The 23,264-nt window shown below is 37.7% G+C and overlaps 1 protein-coding gene across 2 annotated transcripts in view; it reads left to right on the top strand.

The window, feature by feature from the left end:
* The window catches only part of PXDC1 (PX domain containing 1), a 196,184-nt gene that overhangs the window by 130,539 nt on the left and 42,381 nt on the right, over positions 1 to 23,264 (top strand). For both annotated transcript variants that reach the window (XM_053714683.1, XM_053714682.1), the window contains exon 4: positions 21,592 to 21,703. In XM_053714683.1, the coding sequence (XP_053570658.1) occupies positions 21,592 to 21,703 (112 nt within the window). The remainder of the gene's footprint in view (positions 1 to 21,591; positions 21,704 to 23,264) is intronic.

Genomic DNA, 23,264 nt, shown 5'->3' with positions numbered 1-23,264 from the left:
ATTGTGTGACTAAGATTGCAATTCTAATATAAAATCATACAAGGTAAAGGATTGGCCACAGAGAGGCACGTGAGTAATACAATGGCTAATGGCTCAATGGCTCACAAACACAGAGACGGCTGTTTGGACCAGTCACTTCCCCCTTGCCAGCAGGAAAACTAGTCGGAGGTCCGGTAAGGCGAGTGTTTTCACTACCTGAATAAGGACAAGGTAAAGTATATTAATATTGCTACACCGAGTACGAAAATATCTCACTACATCGGAAACGTTACCATACTATTGAAATTCAACATCTTGCTAGTATAAACAATATACTAGCAAGTGTGATAACAGACAGTGTTAACATTTTGTAGACGTATTTTACACGGATACTGACTGCATAATCTGCACAATTATCAAATTACAGATATACTGTGCATTATAGGGAATAATATTCCCTTTAGATATAAGCATTTATTCTTATCTAGTTTTATCTATTTTAGAATTATTTTGTTTCATTTTCATTTTAGTTGTGGCCACAACTGTTCAGTAAGGGTACACATGTTTTAACTCTTAGGGGCCTATTTAACAAATGTCTGTCTGACATGATCCGTTCAGCGGATTATGTCCGACAGACATCGCTGAATGCATAGAGCAATATGCTCTCCACATTCAGCATTGCACCTGCAGCAATCGTGAACTGCTGGTGCAACCCCGCCCCCTGCAAATTTGCGGCCATGTCAATCAACCCGATCATATTGGATCGGGTTTATTTCTGACAATCTCTGTCAGCCTCCTCAGAGCAGGCGGACAGGTTATGGAGCAGCGTTCTTTATAACTGGTGTTTCTGGCAAGTCTGAAAGCTCGCCAGAAACACGGCCCTTCAAGCGTTATACAGAGCTTGATAAATGGGCCCCTTAATCATTGAATAAAATATACTTTTTAAAAGGAATTTATATATTTATACTTAAAACTAGTACTATTGTTTATTCTTTATCCCCAGCTTTTGGTTTTGAAAGCGCTGCCCTTACCTTTGTCATTTTTTTAAGTGTGGGAGGGGTCCCGGGCGCCAACTAACGGAGGCTAGGTGTACTACAATTGTTTAAAATACAGAAATTTATTAAAAACAATTAAAATACAATAAGAAATATATCTCATGGATCCATGGTACAGCGAAAAATGTTTAACATAAAACAATCAACATTAATACATAGTTAAATATAGTAGAAACAAATGTTGCAAATTTAAGCACTGGCTAATGGAGTCTTTATATAAATAATATATATGGGTAAGCAGATCGTGATTGTAAGGAATATTTATATAAACAAAATTCCATAATAAATAACTCAATTCGAAACCATTGGTAATAATGAAATATGGGAAGCACAAATTAGGTCAACCTATAATAGATAAACAAATACAATACACTGCAAACTATGACAGTTTCACGCCAACCGGAAGTGACGTCACTGCCCGAACGGAGGCTAAGCTGTACAGAGTCGGCATACACTACCCAATAACGGATTACTTTTAATATTGGGAGAACATGACAGAAAAGGCTTTGAGTATAATGTATAAGAGAACGCCATTTGAATAGTTTAGTATCCCATTCGGATACCTTAACGCAATACACAACCGGAAGTGGGGAAACCTACATCCGGGTTCTGATAGCCTGAATACTATAAAAGACCACCAGTTAGTACAGAAAAACCAGTCTTGAAAAAGGCCTATATGAGGCCGAAACGCGTAGACCAGTACTGGTGAGTTTGATTTCGATCTTAGCTGATTGTTTTTATTTTTCTGCACATTGCTGTCTTTTTGTTTTTTTCACAGGTTTGTTTTTGCCAAGCATTTGGGAATTTGGATACATGATTTTTTTGATTTTTTGTTTTTTGCACTTGGGTTTGAGACCGTGGTCTCAATTGTTTATCATGCTGCAATAAGAGTTCCTTATTTTTGTTTCTAACTTGGATACAACACCACAATCGATGTTTTGACACTGAAACAGGTTTTTTCACTTTGCTGACAGACTAACATTCACTAATTAATCTTCTACACTTGAAAGTTTCTTCGCATCCATTTTCTTTTTCCCTTCTACTTTTTCCACTTATCTTCACATCTGGACGTTTTTTAGGAGCACCGGAAGTCACAAATATCAACATTTTTTGAATATCAACATTTTTCTTTTTTTGGACACTTTTGAATTATCTGAATATCATCTATCACCCTCTGTTTTTGTATCACGTTTGGATATTTATCATTTATTATTTGGATATTACTTGTGGTCTTATCGTACTTTCTTGGATCAGACCAATTCACCTGATTGTTTTTTTATATAAAGACTCCATTAGCCAGTGCTTAAATTTGCAACATTTGTTTCTACTATATTTAACTATGTATTAATGTTGATTGTTTTATGTTAAACATTTTTCGCTGTACCATGGATCCATGAGATATATTTCTTATTGTATTTTAATTGTTTTTAATAAATTTCTGTATTTTAAACAATTGTAGTACACCTAGCCTCCGTTAGTTGGCGCCCGGGACCCCTCCCACACTTGCAGTTTTTCTAGGTGCTTGCTAGGTATCACCTCTCCCAGGCCAATAGGTGTTTGCTGGCGCTTTGAGTACACCCACCACTCAATACTTTGTCATTTTTTTGTTTAATATAAAATCATAGGTAATTCTTGGAGTAAATTTTTGCTGCATTAAAAAAATGGTTTTTTTTTTATTTGCAAGTGGATTTGTGGCAATTTTGTTTTGTATAACTATTTGGCCTCGTTGGCAGCACTCCCAAGGATGTATTTAAATTCTATTTTTTAAAAGTGTTTTAAACCAAACTTTGTGGATTTGTATGTATGTAAGTATTTATATATATATATATATATATATATATATATATATATATATATATATACAGTATATATATATATATATATATATATATATATATATATATATATATATATATATATATATATATATATATATATATATATATATATATATATAATAGAAATTTCTTAGTTAATCTCGCCAGGCCAGACAGCATTAGAGAATCGGGCCCTTAGTCAGTAGATTGCATCAAATAAAATGAATTGAAGATCCTTGAAAATCTATTCCAAGCTTAGTGAATTTTAAGGTGTGATTGCCTAGTTCTGTTTCAGTCTTACCACTAGATGGCAGCTTAAACCATATAAAAGACATGTCTGAGTTTCAGTTACAGACGCAACATCCCAATAAAATTTGTCCTTGAACACTGACATTTATATAAAAATGCATATTTTATTGGAGGAATTACAATGTATATTTTTATGTTCTTATGTTGCAGAAGTGGTTATAACATAACAGTTAAGAAGTTAAAAATGGCTAAAAATAAGTACAAGTGGACATTTAGGATTAATTAAGCCTAAGAATTAAGGTGCCTTACTCCTGTCTATTAGAACTGCACCAAGCGCTTCCTGTGGGTTCCATGAGATTGTTAAATTTAAAGGGACATGCCACCCACATTTTTTCTTTTATGATTTAGAAAGAGAATGCAATTTTAAACATCTTCCTAATTTACTTATATTATCTAATTTGTTTTATTCTCTTGATATTCTTTGATGAAAAGCATATCTAGATATGCTCACTAGCTGCTGATTGGTTGCTGCACATAGAAGCATCATGTGATTGGCTTACCATGTGCATTGCTTTTTCTTCAAATAAGGATATTTAAAAAATGAAGCAAAATAAATTATGGAAGTAAATTGTAATGTTGTTTAAATTCCTATTCTCTATCTGAATCATGAAAGAAAGATTTTGGGTTTAGTGGCCCTTTAATACAATTTAAATCTATTAGAAGGATTGCACAGTAGAGGAAAATGGGTTGTACACTGAACATAGTTGCCAACATTTGGGGAGATAGATTTTGCAGTAGAGCCATGCCCATGTATGGTTTGTATAGCCCACCAGCTCCAATTAACCCCCAAACAAGCACATAACATATTAGTAGTATAATATAGCCATACTGATTGCTTAAAGTGATTGTAAACTTGAGTCATCAGCATGTAATAATGCATTATAAATAAGACTTTCATTCATCGTTTCTTTGTTTTTCTTTCTAATAATAAAGTTATTCCCAGTGTTCCGTGTAAATCCCAGTGTCTGGTAATTCGCCTGGCTCCATATCAGCTTTTATTTTTGCAAGTGAAGTTTTTGGTGAAAATCTATTGAAAAACAGGCCGTTAATCACCCACGAGTGGATCTAATATGCCCCTTTGATCAATAGTGCATGCGCTAGCCCAGCCAGGCCAAGTACCAGAAAATGGAAACCCGGAACTGGAAGGGGGTGGAGGAAGTAACAATACATTGCAAGATATAAAATATAAGTTTTAAAAAGTTGGGGACACTTTTAAATAAATATTGAAGAAATCTCAAATTTACAATCACTTTAAAGGGATAGGAAAGTGAAAATTAAACTTTGATGATCCAGATAGAGCATACCATTTTAAATTCACTTTTATTATTACATTATTATTGTTTTTCTTTTTGGTACCTTTGTTGAAAACATTGTTGTACAAATCCTCAGCAGCAATGCACTGGGAGCAAGCTATTGATTGGTGGCTACACACATTTGTCTTTTGTCACTGTCTCACTAAATGTGTTTTGCTAACTTCCAGTAGTGCATTGCCTCTCTGAAACTGATTTATTTACGTCTTTAATCCCTTTGTAGAGGTTAAACATATGATTATGTGCATACAATATTGCAATAATAAAATTGTCTAGCATATTAGAGCATTTTCTTTTTGGACTGTTAAAAACCCTTTAATGCAGGTTAAGTCATCAAGCTTCTCATCACACACCTTACTCTCAAGCACATAATTGGCACGGGAAGAGTACCGTTACCAAAATAAGCAAGCAAGGGTTAAATTATTAGAGAAAATCAGGACACCACAAAGCACCCTATTAGATGTTACAGAGTCTGAAATTACACAGTGATATAGGGCTTTGTTTATGAAGTTGTGTATGCAACTTCGGAGCCCTGAGCTGGAGGTATAAGATCTGTGCTACTTATCCTCTCTGCCAATTCAACAGTGAGTTTTAATCATCCTGATCAGATTCAATTGGGATCACTCGCAAGTCCTGCTCTCGCCCGATTGGTTGCTTAAGTGCAGGGGGCACAGCTGTAAATGCATTTTCTTGTGCATTGATAACTTGGGAAATCTTAAGAGAGAACCTTGTACCCAGGTATTTTGTTAAAGGGCCATAATACCCAAATGTTTAAACACTTGAAAGTGATGCAGCATAGCTGTAAAAAGCTGACTAGAAAATATCTCATGAACATCTCTATGTAAAAAAAGAAAGATATTTTACCTCAAAAGTTCCTCAGTAGCCACCTCCCATTGTAAAGGATTTCTAAGTAGCATTTTAGTGTGTCTGTCCTGGGACAGCTTAGGGGATGAGCCTCGTGAACTCTCATATTATTTCACCAATCAGGTAACGGAAGATTACTATGACATCTCATGAGAGTTAAGTCAAATCTCATGAGATCACAGTAAGAGTTCATGACCTCAGCACTGCTGATGCTGATTGGCTACAGTTCATTTCTTCATTATTTTTTTTATTTTTACCTGCAGCTGGGAGCAGGTGAAGTATAACTTTTTACACAGAACTTACTTTTCTGAGCTGAGGAGATTGTGAGGTAAAATATCTTCCTTTTTTACATAGAGATGCTCAAGTGATATTTTCCTGTCAGCTTTTTACAGTTATACTGCATAAGTTTCAAGTGATTTAGCATATGAGTATTATGTCCCTTTAAGTGGGGCCCATTACCTTAATATGTTTAAAAATGCTAACTACTGCCCTGCGGTTGCTGAAATGGAGAACATTATATTGTTGAGGCTTTATTTTTTTTATGTTTCACTTTTGGAAGTTTAAAAGTAGGAGGTATTTTATGAGGTATTTTATTTTTTTATATTTGCTGCTGCTGCAGTGATTGCTGGCAGTAGGTCAATAGACCCAGAAATACCCAAGTAGGTTCTCTGAATTCCTGTCCCAGCACATGAAGATGCTGATGTTTAAAGTCCCATGATAAGTAAAACCTCAGTAAATACATGGGGTAATTAAACACATTCCAAACTTTGAAACACTATTGAGATGTCTTGCTTTCTCACACATTGCATTCTATTCACACCGTTTATATATATATATATATATATATATATATATATATATATATATATATATATATATATATATATATATATATATATATATATATATATATAATACTCAGAGAGGATCCCACACTCACTATTAACATGCAACCTCCGGGGTGCACTTTAAATATATAATATAGAAAATAAAGCAAGAAAGGCACTCTCCGTGTTTATCACCAAAACTTTTACTTAGGTGAACGTTTTCGGTGTTGCCACCGTCCTCAGACCTTACACAGCAAAAAGTGAACAAACAATTTATGTGCATTACCTGGTGTTGATCCTGCTAGTGCGTGTGGCGTCTCCTCTGCGCAACTGCGCATGCGCAAGAGACTTTACAGAGGCCTTAGAGGATCAAAAAGTTAACAATTGCAAAACGTTAGTTAAAAACAATATAGTAACCTCACCTTCCCCAGCATGTAATGTCATATTAGAAATGGCAAAGAATTGCATATATGTTACATAAGCCTGCATTGTGGTCTGTATTGGTATTTGATGTCAACCTTGTGGTTATGCGGTACGCATCTTTATGTCCGTGTATTTACCACTGCTACAGCAGAGATCAAATGCTAAATATGGACCCCACAGGATCGATCACCTAACTTTTACACCGGTCCAGATATATATCCTAGAATTAGCACATATATATCTCATACCTATTGTTCAAGTGAGGTCCCACTGAAAATAGTTTACGCATGGTCGCCTAGCAACCAAAGTTAAAACAAATAGGGGACATATCCGGAACCAACAGTTTAGTGGATACTACAACCATAGGATGTCACCGTTGTGATATATTAGGTCCTTTCTTGCTTTATTATATATATATGTATTGCTTCAGACTTGATAAAGGAAGGAACTCTTCCAAAAGCTTGTCATCTTATAAATGTATAGTTAGTCCAATAAAAAAAGTATCATTGCTCAATGCAATACTCTTGTTATTTTGATATATATATATATATATATATATATATATATATATATATATATATATATATATATATATATATATATATATATATATATATATATATATATATATATATATAAAACTATAGATATCAAAATAACAAGAGTATTACATTGAGCAATGATACTTTTTTTATTGGACTAACTATACAAGCTTTTGGAAGAATATACAAGCTTTTGGAAGAATGTCCTCCTTTTTCAAGTCTGAAGCAATACTGACCAATTTGATGGAATTTACAGATTATATCTTAAAACACAGGATGGCTAAAAAAGACAGAAAGTGTTACAGAGGTCTGAGTGCAGGGGGAGGAGGGGGTGTCGTAGAAATCATGAGGGGGGTTTAGGAGACAGAGGCAGACAGTGTCCAATGAAGGATAACAGACAGGGGAGATATATGGTTATACACAGAGCATATACTGACATAAAGTTATATATATCAACATGGAATCAATATGTATAAAGATGTGAAATTAGGTATACAGGGGAATATAAGATAGTCAAAAAAAGGAGAAAGGAAAGAAAAAAAAGGGGAATAATAATAATGACAAAAGTGTGGACATAGGCTTACCTGTGTACCTATGCATAGAGAGTGTAGAATATACAATTTAATTGACTACAGTATATGAAAGTAATTACAAATTTTTTTGATAATGGGTTAAGAAACCAGAGTCCACATTTAGTCCAGAATTTAGCATGTTTAAGTGCATTATTTTTTATATATATATATATATATATATATATATATATATATATATATATATATATATATATATATATATATATATATATATATATATATATATATATATATATATATATATGTGTGTGTGTGTATATATATATATATATATATATATATATATATATATATATATATATAAACCCTGTCTGACACCTAGCTACACACTAGCTACACACTACTAAATGCATGTGGTTCCGTGTAACAGATGGCCACAGATATAGAAGAATACAGAAAAAAACCATACTGTAAGCAATGAGATTGGTAATGACAACAGAGTTAAATCAAAAGAGAGATAGAAAGAGATAGATAGATAGATGGCTAAGAAAATAGGCAATCAGACAGACAGATTGACAGATAGACAGATAGATTGACAGATAGATTGACTGATAGATAGATTGACAGATAGATTGACTGATAGATAGATAGATGGATAAGATAATAGGCAGTCAGACAGACAGATTGACCGATAGATGGATAGATTGACAGGTAGATAGATTGGCAGGTAGATTTATAGATTGGCAGGTAGATTAATAGTTTGGCAGGTAGATAGATTGACAGATAGGTAGATTAACAGACAGGCAGAAAGATAGATAGACAGAGAAATTAACACTTTGCACACTATTCATTGTTTATTTGCAGTATATTTCTGCTTTCTTGTGTTTAGATGATTTATTTATCAAAAAAACATGCACTATAGCCTGCTGGGTTATAAAGTACAAGCATAGCACAGTCTTAGAATAAGCCTGTCAGTGCTTTGTAGAACAGAAATTTTCTTTCATTTTGATTATCTGGCAATCTTACTGAGAGACCTGTGTAAATTGCCTGGTGTCTGAATAGTTTCAAATTGCTCACATTGCCTCTCAAAGAAATATGAAAATTGAGCCTGACTTAACGTGTATCATAAAAATAGTTTATATTTTAAATGGTTTAGTTTTTGTGCTTTTTCTGAAATCTGCCAAAAAATTAACCTTTTGCATGCCTAAACCATGTTTGTTTCTTTTTTTATGTTTATTCAAAGATGCTAAGAGTTTACATAGTTAGATAGACTATTGGTAAGTAAGTAAGAATTAGTTAAAGGGATACTAAACCCAAAATTTTTCTTTCATGATTCAGATAGAGCATGCAATTTTAAGCAACTTTCTAATTTACTCCTATTATCATTTTTTCTTTGTTCTATTACTATCTTTATTGAAAAAGAAGGCATCTAAGCCAATTTTTGGTTCAGCACCATGGAGAGCATTTAGCCACCAATCAGCAAGGACAACTCAGGTTGTGAACCAAAAATGGGCCATATCCTAAACTTACATTCTTGCTTTTTAAATAAAGATAGCAAGAGAATGAAGATTTTTTTTTATAATGGAGTAAATTAGAAAGTTGCTTAAAATTGCATGCTCTATCTGAATCATGAAAGATAAAATTTGGGTTCAGTGTCCCTTTAAGGGCTAGATTACAAGTGGGGCGCTAACTTTGCACGCAAGTGATATATTTTCTTTGTCTTGTTTTATTTTTTTCATTTTTTGTGCAATAGAAATATTCCACTTATTAAAAGCTGAAAGTAAACACAATCATGAGAGCACAATCACATTTTACGCTCATCAGGATAGTGCAACTGAAACCCTCATGTAAAGGGTAGTGTGTTAAAAAAAAGTTGCACTAAACACAACATAAATACATTCAAAATTATAGTTACATTCAAATAAACATGATCTGATAAAAAAATATTCACATAAATATTTTTAAAAGAAATTATAAGGATTCAAAGGTATATGACAAAGTATTTGACTGCAATGGACTATATTATATACTATAAATAAACCTAACATTACTATTTAAAAAAATAAAATATACCAAAAATAGAAAACCTAAATTACAAAATTAAAAAATCCTAACACTACGAAAAAACAAAACAAAACTAACATTACAAAAAATAGCAAACTCTAACATTATGAAAAATAAAAAAAAAATCTAAGATTACAGAAAATAATAAGCAAAATTATCCAAAATAAAAAAATAAACCTAATCTAATACCCCTATAAAAACAAAAAAGCCACCCCAAAATATAACACCCCCTAATCTAACACTAAACTACCAATAACCTTTAAAAGGCCTTTTGTAGGGTATTGCCTTAAGTTTAACAGCTCTTTTACATAAAAAAAATACAAATTAACGCCTAACAGTAAAACCCCCAAAATAAAAAAGACCTAACTCTAAAAAAAAATAAAAAAATCTAATCTACCCATTGCCCCTAAAGGGGCATTTGTATGGGCATTGCCCTTAAAAGGGTAATCAGCTCTTTAGTGCCTAATAAAAAAAAAAAAAAGCACTAATCTTAAAAACCCCCACCCAAAAAAAAACAAACCTAACACTAACCCCCGACATAGGTACTCACCAACACCATTCCTGAAGTCCGGCGGTGAAGGTCTTCTTCCAGGCGGCTCCATCTTCAATCTTCATCCCAGTGTTGCAGAGCCATCTTCCATCTTCATCCAGGGGTCGTGGAGCTGAGGTGGTGCGGAGAGGAACAGCCAATAGAAATGCAAGGTACTCCAATATAAAAGGGGTACCTTGCATTCAATCTTCAGTGTGCTGCGGTGATCGCATGAAGAGTACCCTCTAGGTCGGATGTTTGCACCACCGCCATTCCTGCTCTGCTACTCCTCTGCACCACTGGGATGAAGATGGAAGATGGTGCTGCCCTGGAAGAATGGGTAGATTAGATTTTTTTATAGTTAGGTCTTTTTTATTTTGGTGGGTTGAGTGTTGTACTGTTAGGGGTAATTTGTGTTTTTTTTTTTAGTAAAAGAGCTGTTAAACTTAGGGCAATGCCCTACAAGATACCCTTTTAAGAGCTATTTTCTGTAATCTTAGATTTTTTTAATTTTTCATAATTTTAGAGTTTGTTATTTTTTGTAATGTTAGGATGTTTTAATTTTGTAATTTAGGTTTTTTATTTCTGGTATATTTTATTATTTAACCCCTTAAGAGCAAGGCCATTTTTCAATTTCTTTGCCTTAAGGACCAGGGCTATTTTTACATTTCTGCTGTGTTTGTGTTTAGCTGTAATTTTCCTCTTACTCATTTACTTTACCCACACATATTATATACTGTTTTTCTCTCCATTAAATAGATTTTCATCATGTCTTCTAATATACTATAAAAAAAATTATAAAATATGAGGAAAAAATTTTAAAAAACACACTTTTTCTAACTTTGACCCCCAAAATCTGTTACACATCTACAACCACCAAAAAACACCCATGCTAAATAGTTTCTAAATTTTGTCCTGAGTTTAGAAATACCCAGTGTTTACATGTTCTTTGCTTTTTTTGCAAGTTATAGGGCAATAAGTACAAGTAGCACTTTGCTATTTCCAAACCACTTTTTTTTCAATATTAGCGCTAGTTACATTGTAACACTGATATCTGTCAGGAATCCCTGAATATCCCTTGACATGTATATATATATATGTATATATTTTTTTTTTAGAAGACATCCCAAAGTATTGATCTAGGCCCATTTTGGTATATTTCATGCCACCATTTTACCGCCAAATGAGATCAAATAAAAAAATGTGTTCACTTTTTCACAAATTTTTTCAAAAACTTTAGGTTTCTCACTGAAATTATTTGCAAACAACTTGTGCAATTATGGCATAAATGGTTGTAAACGCTTCTCTGGGATCCCTTTTCTTCAGAAATAGCAGACATATATGGCTTTGGAGTTGCTTTTTGGTAATTAGAAGGCGGCTAAATGCCACTGCGCACCACACATGTATTATGTCCAGCAGTGAAGGGGTTAATTAGGGAGCATGTAGGGAGCTTCTAGGGTTAATTTTAGCTTTAGTGTAGTGTAGTAGACAACCCCAAGTATTGATCTAGGCCCATCTTGGTAAATTTATTCGGCAGCTTCTAGCACGCTGCCGCTAGTTCTGCACAATCCTCTAGTTTCACTTTGGAGCTCTAATAATGACAGTAATTTGTGCCATAGTAACTAGTCAGCGCATCTTATAAAATGATACTCCCTTTATTTAGCAAGTGTCAGCTTGTTCTTTAATCTATAGTCTGAAAATGAATCAACTTGTTAGTATTGATGCAAAAGGAATCATGCTGCGCAAACTTCTATTTATTTAAATAACATTTGGTGCAAATTTTGGCTTGCTCCACTCTTATTATTATTACACTCACAGTATGTCATATCATGTTGTGTTTCAGAGAGTGTGTAAGCAGAAGCCCTATTTGAGCCGCAGTGGGTCCGGTCAACCGAGTATTCTTCATGAAAGTTTTGCTAGAGAATGCCCGTCACCACTGTGCTAGCAATATTACTATCTGTCCATCATCTTATTAACACAGAGATTAGAGGGGAAAGAAAAACTTTATTGTCAATGTTTGTTGTTAATGTTATACTATATGTGCATGAGGAGTCAATAATTTAAACTGGAATATCATTGAAATCGCTGTTTGTTGTGTATTGTGTTCCCATTGGTGGTTTTGCAAAGGGGTGGGTCCCTTTAAGCCTATGGGACGGCAGACTGCTAGCTTTTTAAAGAGCATTCACAGATGTTTTAATCAGGTAATGAGTAAGGCAATCCGCTGAAACGCGTATACCTGTTTGTCCGCAGTCTGCTAAGCTAGTAGATTTTTTGTACAGTTCTAACCCCGGGGTGGTCATATCCCCCCCTCACACTGCTTTTGTTTTTGGTTAGCCATTGGACTAACCTCACTGTGTGTACTTTTCACTCATTCGCACCCAGGCGCAACTTGTTATTCTAAATAAATATATTTTTTATCTGCAAATTCACCCTCGCCTGTGCTCCTCGTATTTCTTTCTAATATTTAAATAACCCGGCACCGCTTTAGGCCTAAATTGTATTACACATATTTTACATTTCTATATTCATTACATCATTTTTTTATTTTTAAATATATATGTGTTATATTTAATGTAAAATAGCTATCTATATATCTATACCTATATATCTATACGAATAGGTATACAAGTATAGTTATATACATATATATATATATTTATATATATACATCCTATAATATAAAAGGGCAAGTGTGTTTGTCCGAAGCTGTCATGTGCAGTAGAGACTGCGTGAGGACAAACACAGCTGGGCTTTAGGATCCTGACAGCAGAGGTGATGTGGCGTAGTCAGCGGGAGCACCGTGATGGGGGGCGTGGCCAGGTGTGATGAGGGGTATGACCAGGTGGGGTGCCGCAATGGGGGTGTGGTCTGGTGGGTGTGGCCTACTGAAGCACCGTGGTGGGGCATGGCTTGGCGGGGCACCACGATGGGATCGTGAATGGCCCGAAGTGGTCGTGGCTGCGAAAGAGAGCCAAAATAAGTGGAGAGAGAGACAAATAGCGGGATAGAGAGAGCCAAAGAGGGGGAAGAGAGAGAGCCAAAGAAGGGGAAGAGAGAAAGCCAAAGAGAGGAGGAAAAGAGAAAGCCAAACAGAGGGGGCAGAGAGAAAGCTAAAGAGAGGTGTCAATCAACCCGATTGTACTCGATCGGGTTGAATTGTGGTGATTCCTGTCCGCCTCATCAGAGCAGGCGGACAGGGTTATGGAGCTGCTTTCTTTAGACCGCCGCTCCATAACTTGTGTTTCTGGCGAGTCTGGAGCTTGATAAATGGGCCTCATAGTCTCAAAAAGCTCCTTTTTTCTCTTTTACACCTAGTTGAGCTGGGGAGAGAGAGAGAGCAAAAGAGAGGGGGAGAGAAAGAGAAAAAGAGAGGGGGCAGAGAGAGCAAAAACGAGGGGGAGAGAGAGAGAAAAAGAGAGGGGGAGAGAGAGAGCCTAAGAGGGGGAAGAGAGAGAAAGAGGGGGAAGAGAGAGAGCCAAAGAGGGGGAAGAGAGAAAGCCAAAGAGGGGGAAAAGATAGCCAAAGAGAGGGGGCAGAGAAAGCAAAAGAGAGGGGGAGAGAGAGAAAAAGAGAGGGTCAGAGAGAGCAAAAGAGAGGGGGAAGAGAGAGAATAAAAGAGTGGGGGAGAGAGAGCAAAAGAGAGGAGCGAGAGAGAACAACAGAGAGGGGAGAGAGAGAGAGAAAAAGAGGGGGGAGAGAGCAAAAGAGAGGGGAGAGAGAGAGCAAAACAGAGGGGAAAGAGAGCAGAAAAGGGGAGAGAGCAAAACAGAGGGGAGAGAGAGCAAAATAGAGGGGAGAGAGAGCAAAATAGAGGGGGAGAGAGAGAGAGCAAAAGAAAGGGGGAGAGAGAGAGCAAAATAGAGGGGGAGAGAGAGAGAAAGCAAAAGAGAGGGGGGAGAGAGAGAGCAAAAGAGGGGAGAGAGAGAGAGAGCAAAAGAGAGGGGGGACAGAGAGCAAAAGAGAGGGGGAGAGAGAGAGAGAGAGAGAGAGAGAGAGAGAGCAAAAGAGAGGGGGAGAGAGAGCAAAAGAGATGGAGAGAGAGAGCAAAAGAGAGGTGGAGAGAGAGAGCAAAAGAGAGGAGGGAGATAGAGAGAGCAAAAGAGAAGGGTAGAGAGAGAGAGAGAGCAAAAGAGAGGGGGGAGAGAGAGAGCAAAGGAGGGGAGAGAGAGAGCAAAAGAGAGGGGGGAGACAGAGCAAAAGAGAGGGGGAGAGAGAGAGAGCAAAAGAGAGGGGGAGAGAGAGAGCAAAAGAGATGGGAAGAGAGAGCAAAAGAGAGGGGGAGAGAGAGAGCAAAAGAGAGGGGGAGAGAGAGAGCAAAAGAGAGGGGAAGAGAGAACAACAGAGAGGGGATAGAGAGAAAAAGAGGGGGGGAGAGCAAAAGAGAGGGGAGAGAGAGAGCAAAACAGAGGGGAGAGAGAGCAAAACAGGAGAGAGAGCAAAACAGAGGGGAGAGAGAGCAAAACAGAGGGGAGAGAGAGCAAAACAGAGGGGGAGATAGAGCAAAAGTAAGGGGGGGAGAGAGAGAGCAAAATAGAGGGGGAGAGAGAGAGAAAGCAAAAAAGAGGGGGAGAGAGAGCAAAAGACCGGATGATAGAGAGCAAAAGAGAGGGGGGAGATAGAGAGAGCAAAAGAGAATAGTCTCAAAAAGCTCCTTTTTTCTCTTTTACACCTAGCTGAGCTGGGGAGAGAGAGAAAGCAAAAGAGAGGGGGAGAGAAAGAGAAAAAGAGAGGGGGCAGAGAGAGCAAAAACGAGGGGGAGAGAGAGAGCAAAAGAGAGGGGGAGAGAGAGAGAGCCAAAGAGGGGGAAGAGAGAGAGCCAAATAGGGGGAAGAGAGAAAGCCAAAGAGGGGGAAAAGATAGCCAAAGAGAGGGGGCAGAGAAAGCAAAAGAGAGGGGGAGAGAGAGAAAAAGAGAGGGTCAGAGAGAGCAAAAGAGAGGGGGAAGAGAGAGAATAAAAGAAAGGGGGAGAGAGAGAGAGCAAAAGAGAGGGGCGAGAGAGAACAACAGAGAGGGGAGAGAGAGAGAGAAAAAGAGGGGGGAGAGAGCAAAAGAAAGGAGAGAGAGAGAGCAAAACAGAGGGGAAAGAGAGCAGAAAATTGGAGAGAGCAAAACAGAGGGGAGAGAGAGCAAAATAGAGGGGAGAGAGAGCAAAATAGAGGGGGAGAGAGATAGAGAGCAAAAGAAAGGGGGAGAGAGAGAGCAAAATAGAGGGGGAGAGAGAGAGAAAGCAAAAGAGAGGGGGGGGAGAGAGAGCAAAAGAGGGGCAAGAGAGAGAGAGAGCAAAAGAGAGGGGGGACAGAGAGCAAAAGAGAGGGGGGGAGAGAGAGAGAGAGCAAAAGAGAGGGAGAGAGAGAGAGAGAGCAAAAGAGATGGAGAGAGAGAGCAAAAGAGAGGGGGAGAGAGAGAGCAAAAGAGAGGAGGGAGATAGAGAGAGCAAAAGAGAAGGGTAGAGAGAGAAAGAGAACAAAAGAGAGGGGGGAGAGAGAGAGCAAAGGAGGGGGGAGAGAGAGCAAAAGAGAGGGGGGAGAGAGAGCAAAAGAGAGGGGGAGAGAGAGAGAGCAAAAGAGAGGGGGAGAGAGAGAGAAAGCAAAAGAGATGGGGAGAGAGAGCAAAAGAGAGGGGGAGAGAAAGAGCAAAAGAGAGGGGAAGAGAGAACAACAGAGAGGGGATAGAGAGAAAAAGAGGGGGGGGGAGCAAAAGAGAGGGGAGAGAGAGAGCAAAACAGAGGGGAGAGAGAGCAAAACAGGAGAGAGAGCAAAACAGAGGGGAGAGAGAGCAAAACAGAGGGGAGAGAGAGCAAAACAGAGGGGGAGAGAGAGCAAAAGTAAGGGGGGGGGAGAGAGAGAGCAAAATAGAGGGGGAGAGAGAGAGAAAGCAAAAAAGAGGGGGAGAGGGAGCAAAAGACCGGGTGAGAGAGAGCAAAAGAGAGGGGGGAGATAGAGAGAGCAAAAGAGAAGGGGAGAGAGAGAGAGAGAGCAAAAGAGAGGGGGAGAGAGAGCAAAAGAAGGGAGAGAGAGAGCAAAAGAGAGGGGGGAGAGAGAGCAAAAGAGCGGGGGAGAGAGAGAGAGAAAAAGAGATGGGGAGAGAGAGCAAAAGAGAGGGAGAGATAGAGAGCAAAAGAGAGGGGGAGAGAGAGAGCAAGAGAGGGGAGAGAGAGAGCAAAAGAGAGGGGGAGAGAGAGAGCAAAAGAGAGGGGGAGAGAGAGAGCAAAAGAGAGGGAGAGAGAGCAAAAGAGAGGGGGAGAGAGAGAGCAAAAGAGGGGAGAGAGCGAGCAAAAAAGATGGGGAGAGAGAGAGAGAGAGCAAAAGAGAGAGGGAAAGAGAGAGCAAAAGAGAGGGAGATAGAGAGCAAAAGAGAGGGGGAGAGAGAGAGCAAAAGAGAGGGGGAGAGAAAGAGCAAAAGAGAGGGGAGAGAGAGAAAGCAAAAACGATGGGGAGAGAAAGAGAAAGCAAATGAAAATGGGGGGGAGAGCAAAAGACGGGGAGAGAGAGCAAAAGAGAGGGGGAAGAGAGAGAGCGCAAAAGAGATGGGGAGAGACAGAGCAAAAGAGAGGGGGAGATAGAGCAAAATAGAGAGGGAGAGAGACAGCAAAAGACAGGGGGAGAGAGAGCAAAAGAGAGGGGAGAGAGAGAAAGCAAAAAAAGATGGGGAGAGAGAGCAAAAGAAAGGGGGAGAGAGAGAAAGCAAAAGAAGAGGGGGAGAGAGAGCAAAAGACAGGGAGAGAGAGCAAAAGAGAGGGGGAAGAGAGAGAGAGAGCGCAAAAGAGAGGGGGGAGAGAGAGCAAAAGAGATGGGGAAGAGACACATTACTTTTAACTTGTAATACATGCACAAACCAACACTTGCAAAAGTTTACTCTAGCAAAGTTTACGCTTGAGCTGGAGTGCTAAATAGCATAATCTGGCCCTAAGTATTTAGTCAGATTTGTCAAATAGAGACAGACAGTACAAATAAGGTAATTTTTCAATGAACCAGAAAATGAGTAAGGTATCTATTTTAGTCTGTACTTACCTCATTCTCATAAGTATAAACTCACATGACAGAACTCAAATCATTGCAGAAGCTGGGGAATTTGAATTAATTGCCTTCACTCTATCCTTAGACTTGTTTCATTACCATTTCTTTATCATTCACCTACTCTATTTAGCCTAGACCAGAGGTGAAAAGATGTACAGACTCAAAATGTTATTACAGCTGTTTAAGAACAAAGGGCATTTCCATTCATATAAACATAACTTTTTTACTCACTTTCCCCCAATTCTCTCAGAATAATAAAATCTATGCCATAAATGGTTAGTATAGAGGACCAACACTTTCTTTAAACTATTTTCATAAGCCCCCATATATTTAACTTTGCTATCTTTCCCTCTCTTTCTCATCTGCAACTAATACATATAGCAGTGATGTGAAGACAGTTCTCTCTTCTCTTTCCTTTGCCTCCTCCTAAATATACCAGTCTATAAAAAGTTCCATTATACAAAAATAATTTACATGCTGTCATTTGTTATAGCATGTCATTTTATCACTATCAACCCTACAAATCTATGTTTTGTGCAGCTCTTATGCACTACTTTATCTGTGCATTTAAATCCTGTGCGTGTTTTTAACACACAGATTTACAGGGTCGATAATGATAAAATGACATGCTCTAAAGTAAGAGAGCATGTAATAATTTGATTATAATGGCCCTTTAATAAATAAAAGCACCATTCTCCAACAATGCCCAAGAGGGCAGAATGCTTTTCCCTTCTATGTTATTACTAAAGTTGTTTTGTTGCCCTAGAGTGCCATTTGTATATTGAGCAACCTATGTATTATGCTAATTAGCTCCATACTAAGGGCTCGCTTCCATTGAACAGTAAAAAATTGAGCCGTAAGCTACCAAAGTGGCCAACAGCTAAAAGTAGTTTACAGCTCCATTTTAGTACCAGGTTTCCATTGAAATATTTTGCGCATTGCGTGCAGTCGCTCTTTTCATGTAGGTGTAAGTTAACGTTGTGTTAAGGCTTCAATCTGATGTCAGATTCCTGGAAAATCAATTAGTCACTATGGTAACCCGACCTTACACTATAACATTTACGTTTAACGTCTGCGCTCCTTTCCTGTGATCACCTGTAAAGAAAAACAAAGATACACTAAATTACAATTATTGTAAAAAATAACATTAAAGAAGCATAAAGTTCTATAACAAATCAGTTTATATAGTTATATAAGAATACACCGTGGGTTGTAAAAAGTGGGTCAGTTGTTAGAGTTTTGACATTTGCATTTAGAGCTCACAGTTACAGTGATAAAAATAGTCTAATTTACATGCTGGAAACAGACAGATAAAAAAAATGCATTTGTATTATGTCCACAAATGATAAAATACAATGTTCCATTTAGTTATAAAAAATATTTTCTTGATACATTTCAGATACTACTGAATCTTTTTGTGACCTACATGATTAAAACGTTCATTCTAATACAGGGGTTTTAAGCTTATTGTATCCGGGGGCTACTGGCCAAGTGTTTTACTCCTATGGGGGCCACTTGAACAGATTGAGTGCTCTGGAACTGGATATACTAAAAACTGGTAGTGATATTTACCCAAGGTAGAAGCTGTCATTCACAATAGACAAACACAATGTATATTTATCTTGTGAGAGCCAAGGGAAGTGATCATTCTGGAACTGAATAAAAAGTGACATTTAGCCAAGCAGGGCCTAATGGGAGTCTACACTGGACAATGCATGCTTGTCTTTATATTTATCTTGTGAGTGGATATACAGAACATTAACGTGTTACACTTCTTAGAACCCTAAAACATTGATTGGGCCTAATTAATAATTTACCTAATAAACAAGGGAGGGCCAGATGGAACCATCTTGAGGGCCACATATGGCCCCAGGGCCGGTACTTTGAGAGCACTGTTCTGATGGGAAAAATACATGCTCTTATTTGTTAAGAGTTTGTTATTTGTGCATTACTGAGCTAAGATAACAGGTAAAATTACGCTTGGGAACCAATCATAAGCATCAGTCACACAACCTTGCCAATCATCAGTGGTACTCTGCTTGGTAGCTACAAAGCTTAACCAATTAGTCCATGCCATTTTTGTAAATAATGGTGGATAAGAAGAAAAAATGGGGTTTATTTAGCAGCGCTAAAAAAAGCTAGGAAATGATGATACCAATCAAATTTATGTTTTATACAATCTATTTTATTTAAAAATTCTTATAACACATAAAAACAACAGCAAATGCTTATCCTAATTAATAAAGGGACGTCTCCCTTATACAACACTTATAAAAACAGACTAGAACCATATAATCCTAGAATTCCAGGTATAAAGGAATTAATTCTATAGATAACATATGGCAAGCAACAAATTTAAGATAAATGGTGAATTGAATATTTAAAAGGCACAAATGTATCAGTCCTAACAGCTTTACAGTTCTTCAGTAACAAATACAGTTATAAAGTTACACAGTTACTTTCCTTGGACATATAATTGGCTCAGGTGTGCTGGATAGTTAAAAAGGCAAAAAACAGCCAATATTCTGATTTAGGTGCCAAAGCAATCGTGGTTAATGTAAATGGTTGATGTCTTTAAAGTTCAGTTTGCGTGTTTTAAAAAACGTAGTGCAAATTAGTGTAGAGGTACCTTAATCTGTCCTGGTTGCAACCGCTGATATTTTTCACTGTGAGGGATTCACAGACTGTTTGTTCCTGGTGCTTCTGATAAGTCACCTGACCTTCTCTTTGATTCAGAGGTCAGGGGTGATGTTCCGTTCTGGTGATGTAGTTATCCTTTTTTTTTGTTTTCCTTTCTTCTTATAGCCCAAATATTGTTTTCATCTGGGTTCCCTCAGACGTCTTAAGGTTTGAAGAAATCTTTGGTCAGTGTTTAGCAGTAACACCGTATTCCCTGAAGTTACCAAAGGTAGATTTTAACTTGCAGGGTCAGGAGAAAAGTTTAAAGTTGCAGGGTCACACAACTTTGTGACAGTAGTAAATGAAGTTTAGTAGAGTGTAGCAGGTCCCATTCAACGCGTTTCACCCTTCTGGGCTTTATCAATTTTCTTCTTATCCACCATTTAGTTCTCTTTGAGGGAAGAACTTTTTTAGCAGCAGGAATCCACCTTTAGGCGCTCCTATCACACTACACATACATTTTTGTAAATAATGACATGGGGACATGAAAGCATTAAATTATTATAATTCAGATAGCACAGGCATTTCGAAAAAAACAAACATTTAAATTTACTTTGTTTTCTTGGTATCCTTTGTTCAAACGCATACCTAGATAGGTCAGGAGCGTGCATGTGTCTGGAGCAGTATATAGTAGTAGTGTTGCAACAGTGTTTCTTAACCATTTTATACATTTCTACCATCTAGTCGTCAACAGTGTATAACTTTTAAGAACATAGTTGAAAACAAAGCACACTCCATCCAAGACATTAAATAGATATGGCAAATCTCTCATACCTTACAGTGCTTGCAATAAACCAGAGCTGACTTAGGGGCTTCGTCGGATGACCCTAAACCAGCCCAGAATAGGGGAGGGTGCGAAATGCATCATGTTTGGTGCTCTGTGAGAACCAGAGTCTCTGCCTCTTGATCGTTCCTGGGAAATCCTGTTTACCGGAGCCCACCTGATCCAACACATGACATCGGAGTTTGCCACACACCACGGGATGCATCCTCAAGTAAGTGTTAGCAGGAAGATGTAAGTCTGACACTCGTGGATGTGATTGGAGAGACCGGGTGAAGTTGGGAGTTCTATGTTTGGGGATCCTGTTTATTGCAAGCATTGCAAGGTATGAGAGATTTGCTGTATCTATTTGATGTCCTGGATGGAGCATGCTTGTTGCAATAAGAGCTCCGGAGTAGGGACCAAGGCAACAATATAATTAAGGACAGTATTTGAGCCATATATAAGGAACTTTGCTTTCATTTTTTCATCTCAGCTCCACGTTACAAAACCGTTAGAGCTATATGGGAACTGTTGATTGACTTAGGAAGGCTGTATTTAATGGTCCTTTAAAGGGACACTGAAGTCAAAATGAATCATTCATTATTCATACTGAGCATGCAATTTAAAAAAAAAAACTTCCCATTTTCAAAATATGCACAATAATTTTATATGCGCACTTTCTGAGGCACCAGCTCCTGCTGAGCAATGTGTAAGCGTTTAGTGATTGGCATATCGATGTCATATCATACAGGGGAAGGAAAGATGGAAGTAACTTTGCTATCACATTGTTTTTTTATTATACATTTGTTGATTATGTAATTCTACTGTATTTAATGGTCCTTTAAATAATACCTATTCCGCTATTTTTCTTTCTCTTTCAGAAATCATGCGTTCCAACGGCTTTTGTTTAGCAAACACAGAAACAATTGTCATCGACCACAACATTCCTCATGTAAAAGATCCAGATTTGGATGTAGACTCATCGGATCATTTGTGAGTACTTGGTTTAGTTAAATACATATAAGTATATTCTCGCCTCTGTATTGCCTTGCCAGAATTCTCTATTACTAGTTATATTTCTCATTGACCTTCCCATGGCATTATGTCAGCTAAATGTAAAAGGCCTCCTATGCCTCAGCAAATTACATATATGGGGGCCAATTTATCAAGTGTTGGGCAGTCATGATCCACTGTAGCAGATCATATCCACCTGACAATGATAAATGCTGACAGCATACGCTGTCGGCATTTATCATTGCACAAGCATTTCGTGTGCAATGCAGCCCCCTGCACATTCGCAGCCAATAAGCCGCTAGCAGGGGGTGTTAATCATCCCATGATTGCTATCCTCCATCTCAGAGGTGGCGGATGCTTTAAGGAGCAGCAGTCTTACGACTGCTGCTTCTTAACTTTTGTTTCTGGCGAGCCTGAAGGCTCTCACGGAAACTGCTGCATTCGCAGCATGATAAATCGACCCCATGGAGTTTGTTTGTTACTGTCAGCCAAAAAGGTAAAATGATTTATTTTTATGTTACTGGCAGCCAAGGGGTAAAATGACTGCTCAGTTGTGAAATATATGCTTGGTTGGATCAAGAGTGTGGGTTAAGGTAGATCAATAAGTTGTTTTTACTGTACAGTATATTTGCATATATCACAACATATCATTCTACGGCAGAGAAGAGATACATGACCCATCGTATCTGCTCAGTGTCTCTGTTCTCTCCTACAAACTGTGTACTCTGAAGGAAATCTTCAGTGAAGTTTACAATAATATAAAAATAACATATTGTAACAAGCAGTATACACATAAAAAAAAATGTTCTTGTCTAATAATTATTTCTCTTCAGACTTTAGGCACAAGTTTAGGCTTCCCCCTTTTTCTATTTCCTTACTGACCTCTCATTCCTATGAGGAGTATTTTGTGTGTAATGTCTTTAAAAGAGTCCTTCTCTGCTTTCTCACATCCTCCCTAGTGCTTAGCAGGTAAGGTTATTGTCATTACCACAATAAGTTAGAGGGGCTCATTAAAAAGTTGGAGTTTTTCTCTTTTAAACGGGGTGTAAAGTATAGAGGATGATTAGGTTTCCAGAATAGCCTACCTTACCTTTCCATAGAAAACCCCTTGCGTGGCTGCAATACATAAGGATGTTAGCAGTAATACATATTGTGATTTAACCTGTTGGTTTTTAGCAACACAACAACACCCTCAGAAGTGATTTAACCCCAAGATTATCCTTTTGCGGGTCCAACGGCCTCTCACTTGCATCCAGCAGCACCTTGCAGGAGGTTGGACAGGAAAGAAGGACATCAATGAGCCTGGCTGCTGTGTGGACCATTCATGCAATTTTTTTTTAGTTTAAAGATAGATAATCCATTTATTACCCATTCCCCAGTTTTGCATAACCAACACAGTTATATTAATATGCGTTTTACCTCTGTAATTACCTTGTATCTAAGCCTCTGCAGACTGCCCCCTATTTCAGTTCTTTTGACAGACTTGCATTTTAGCCAATCAGTGCTGACTTATAAATAATTCAGAGGAAGTGAGCATAAT

Source organism: Bombina bombina, chromosome 5 (genome assembly GCF_027579735.1).
Source record: "Bombina bombina isolate aBomBom1 chromosome 5, aBomBom1.pri, whole genome shotgun sequence".
Lineage (NCBI taxonomy): Eukaryota > Metazoa > Chordata > Amphibia > Anura > Bombinatoridae > Bombina > Bombina bombina.
This window is presented reverse-complemented; position numbering and strand designations above follow the sequence as displayed.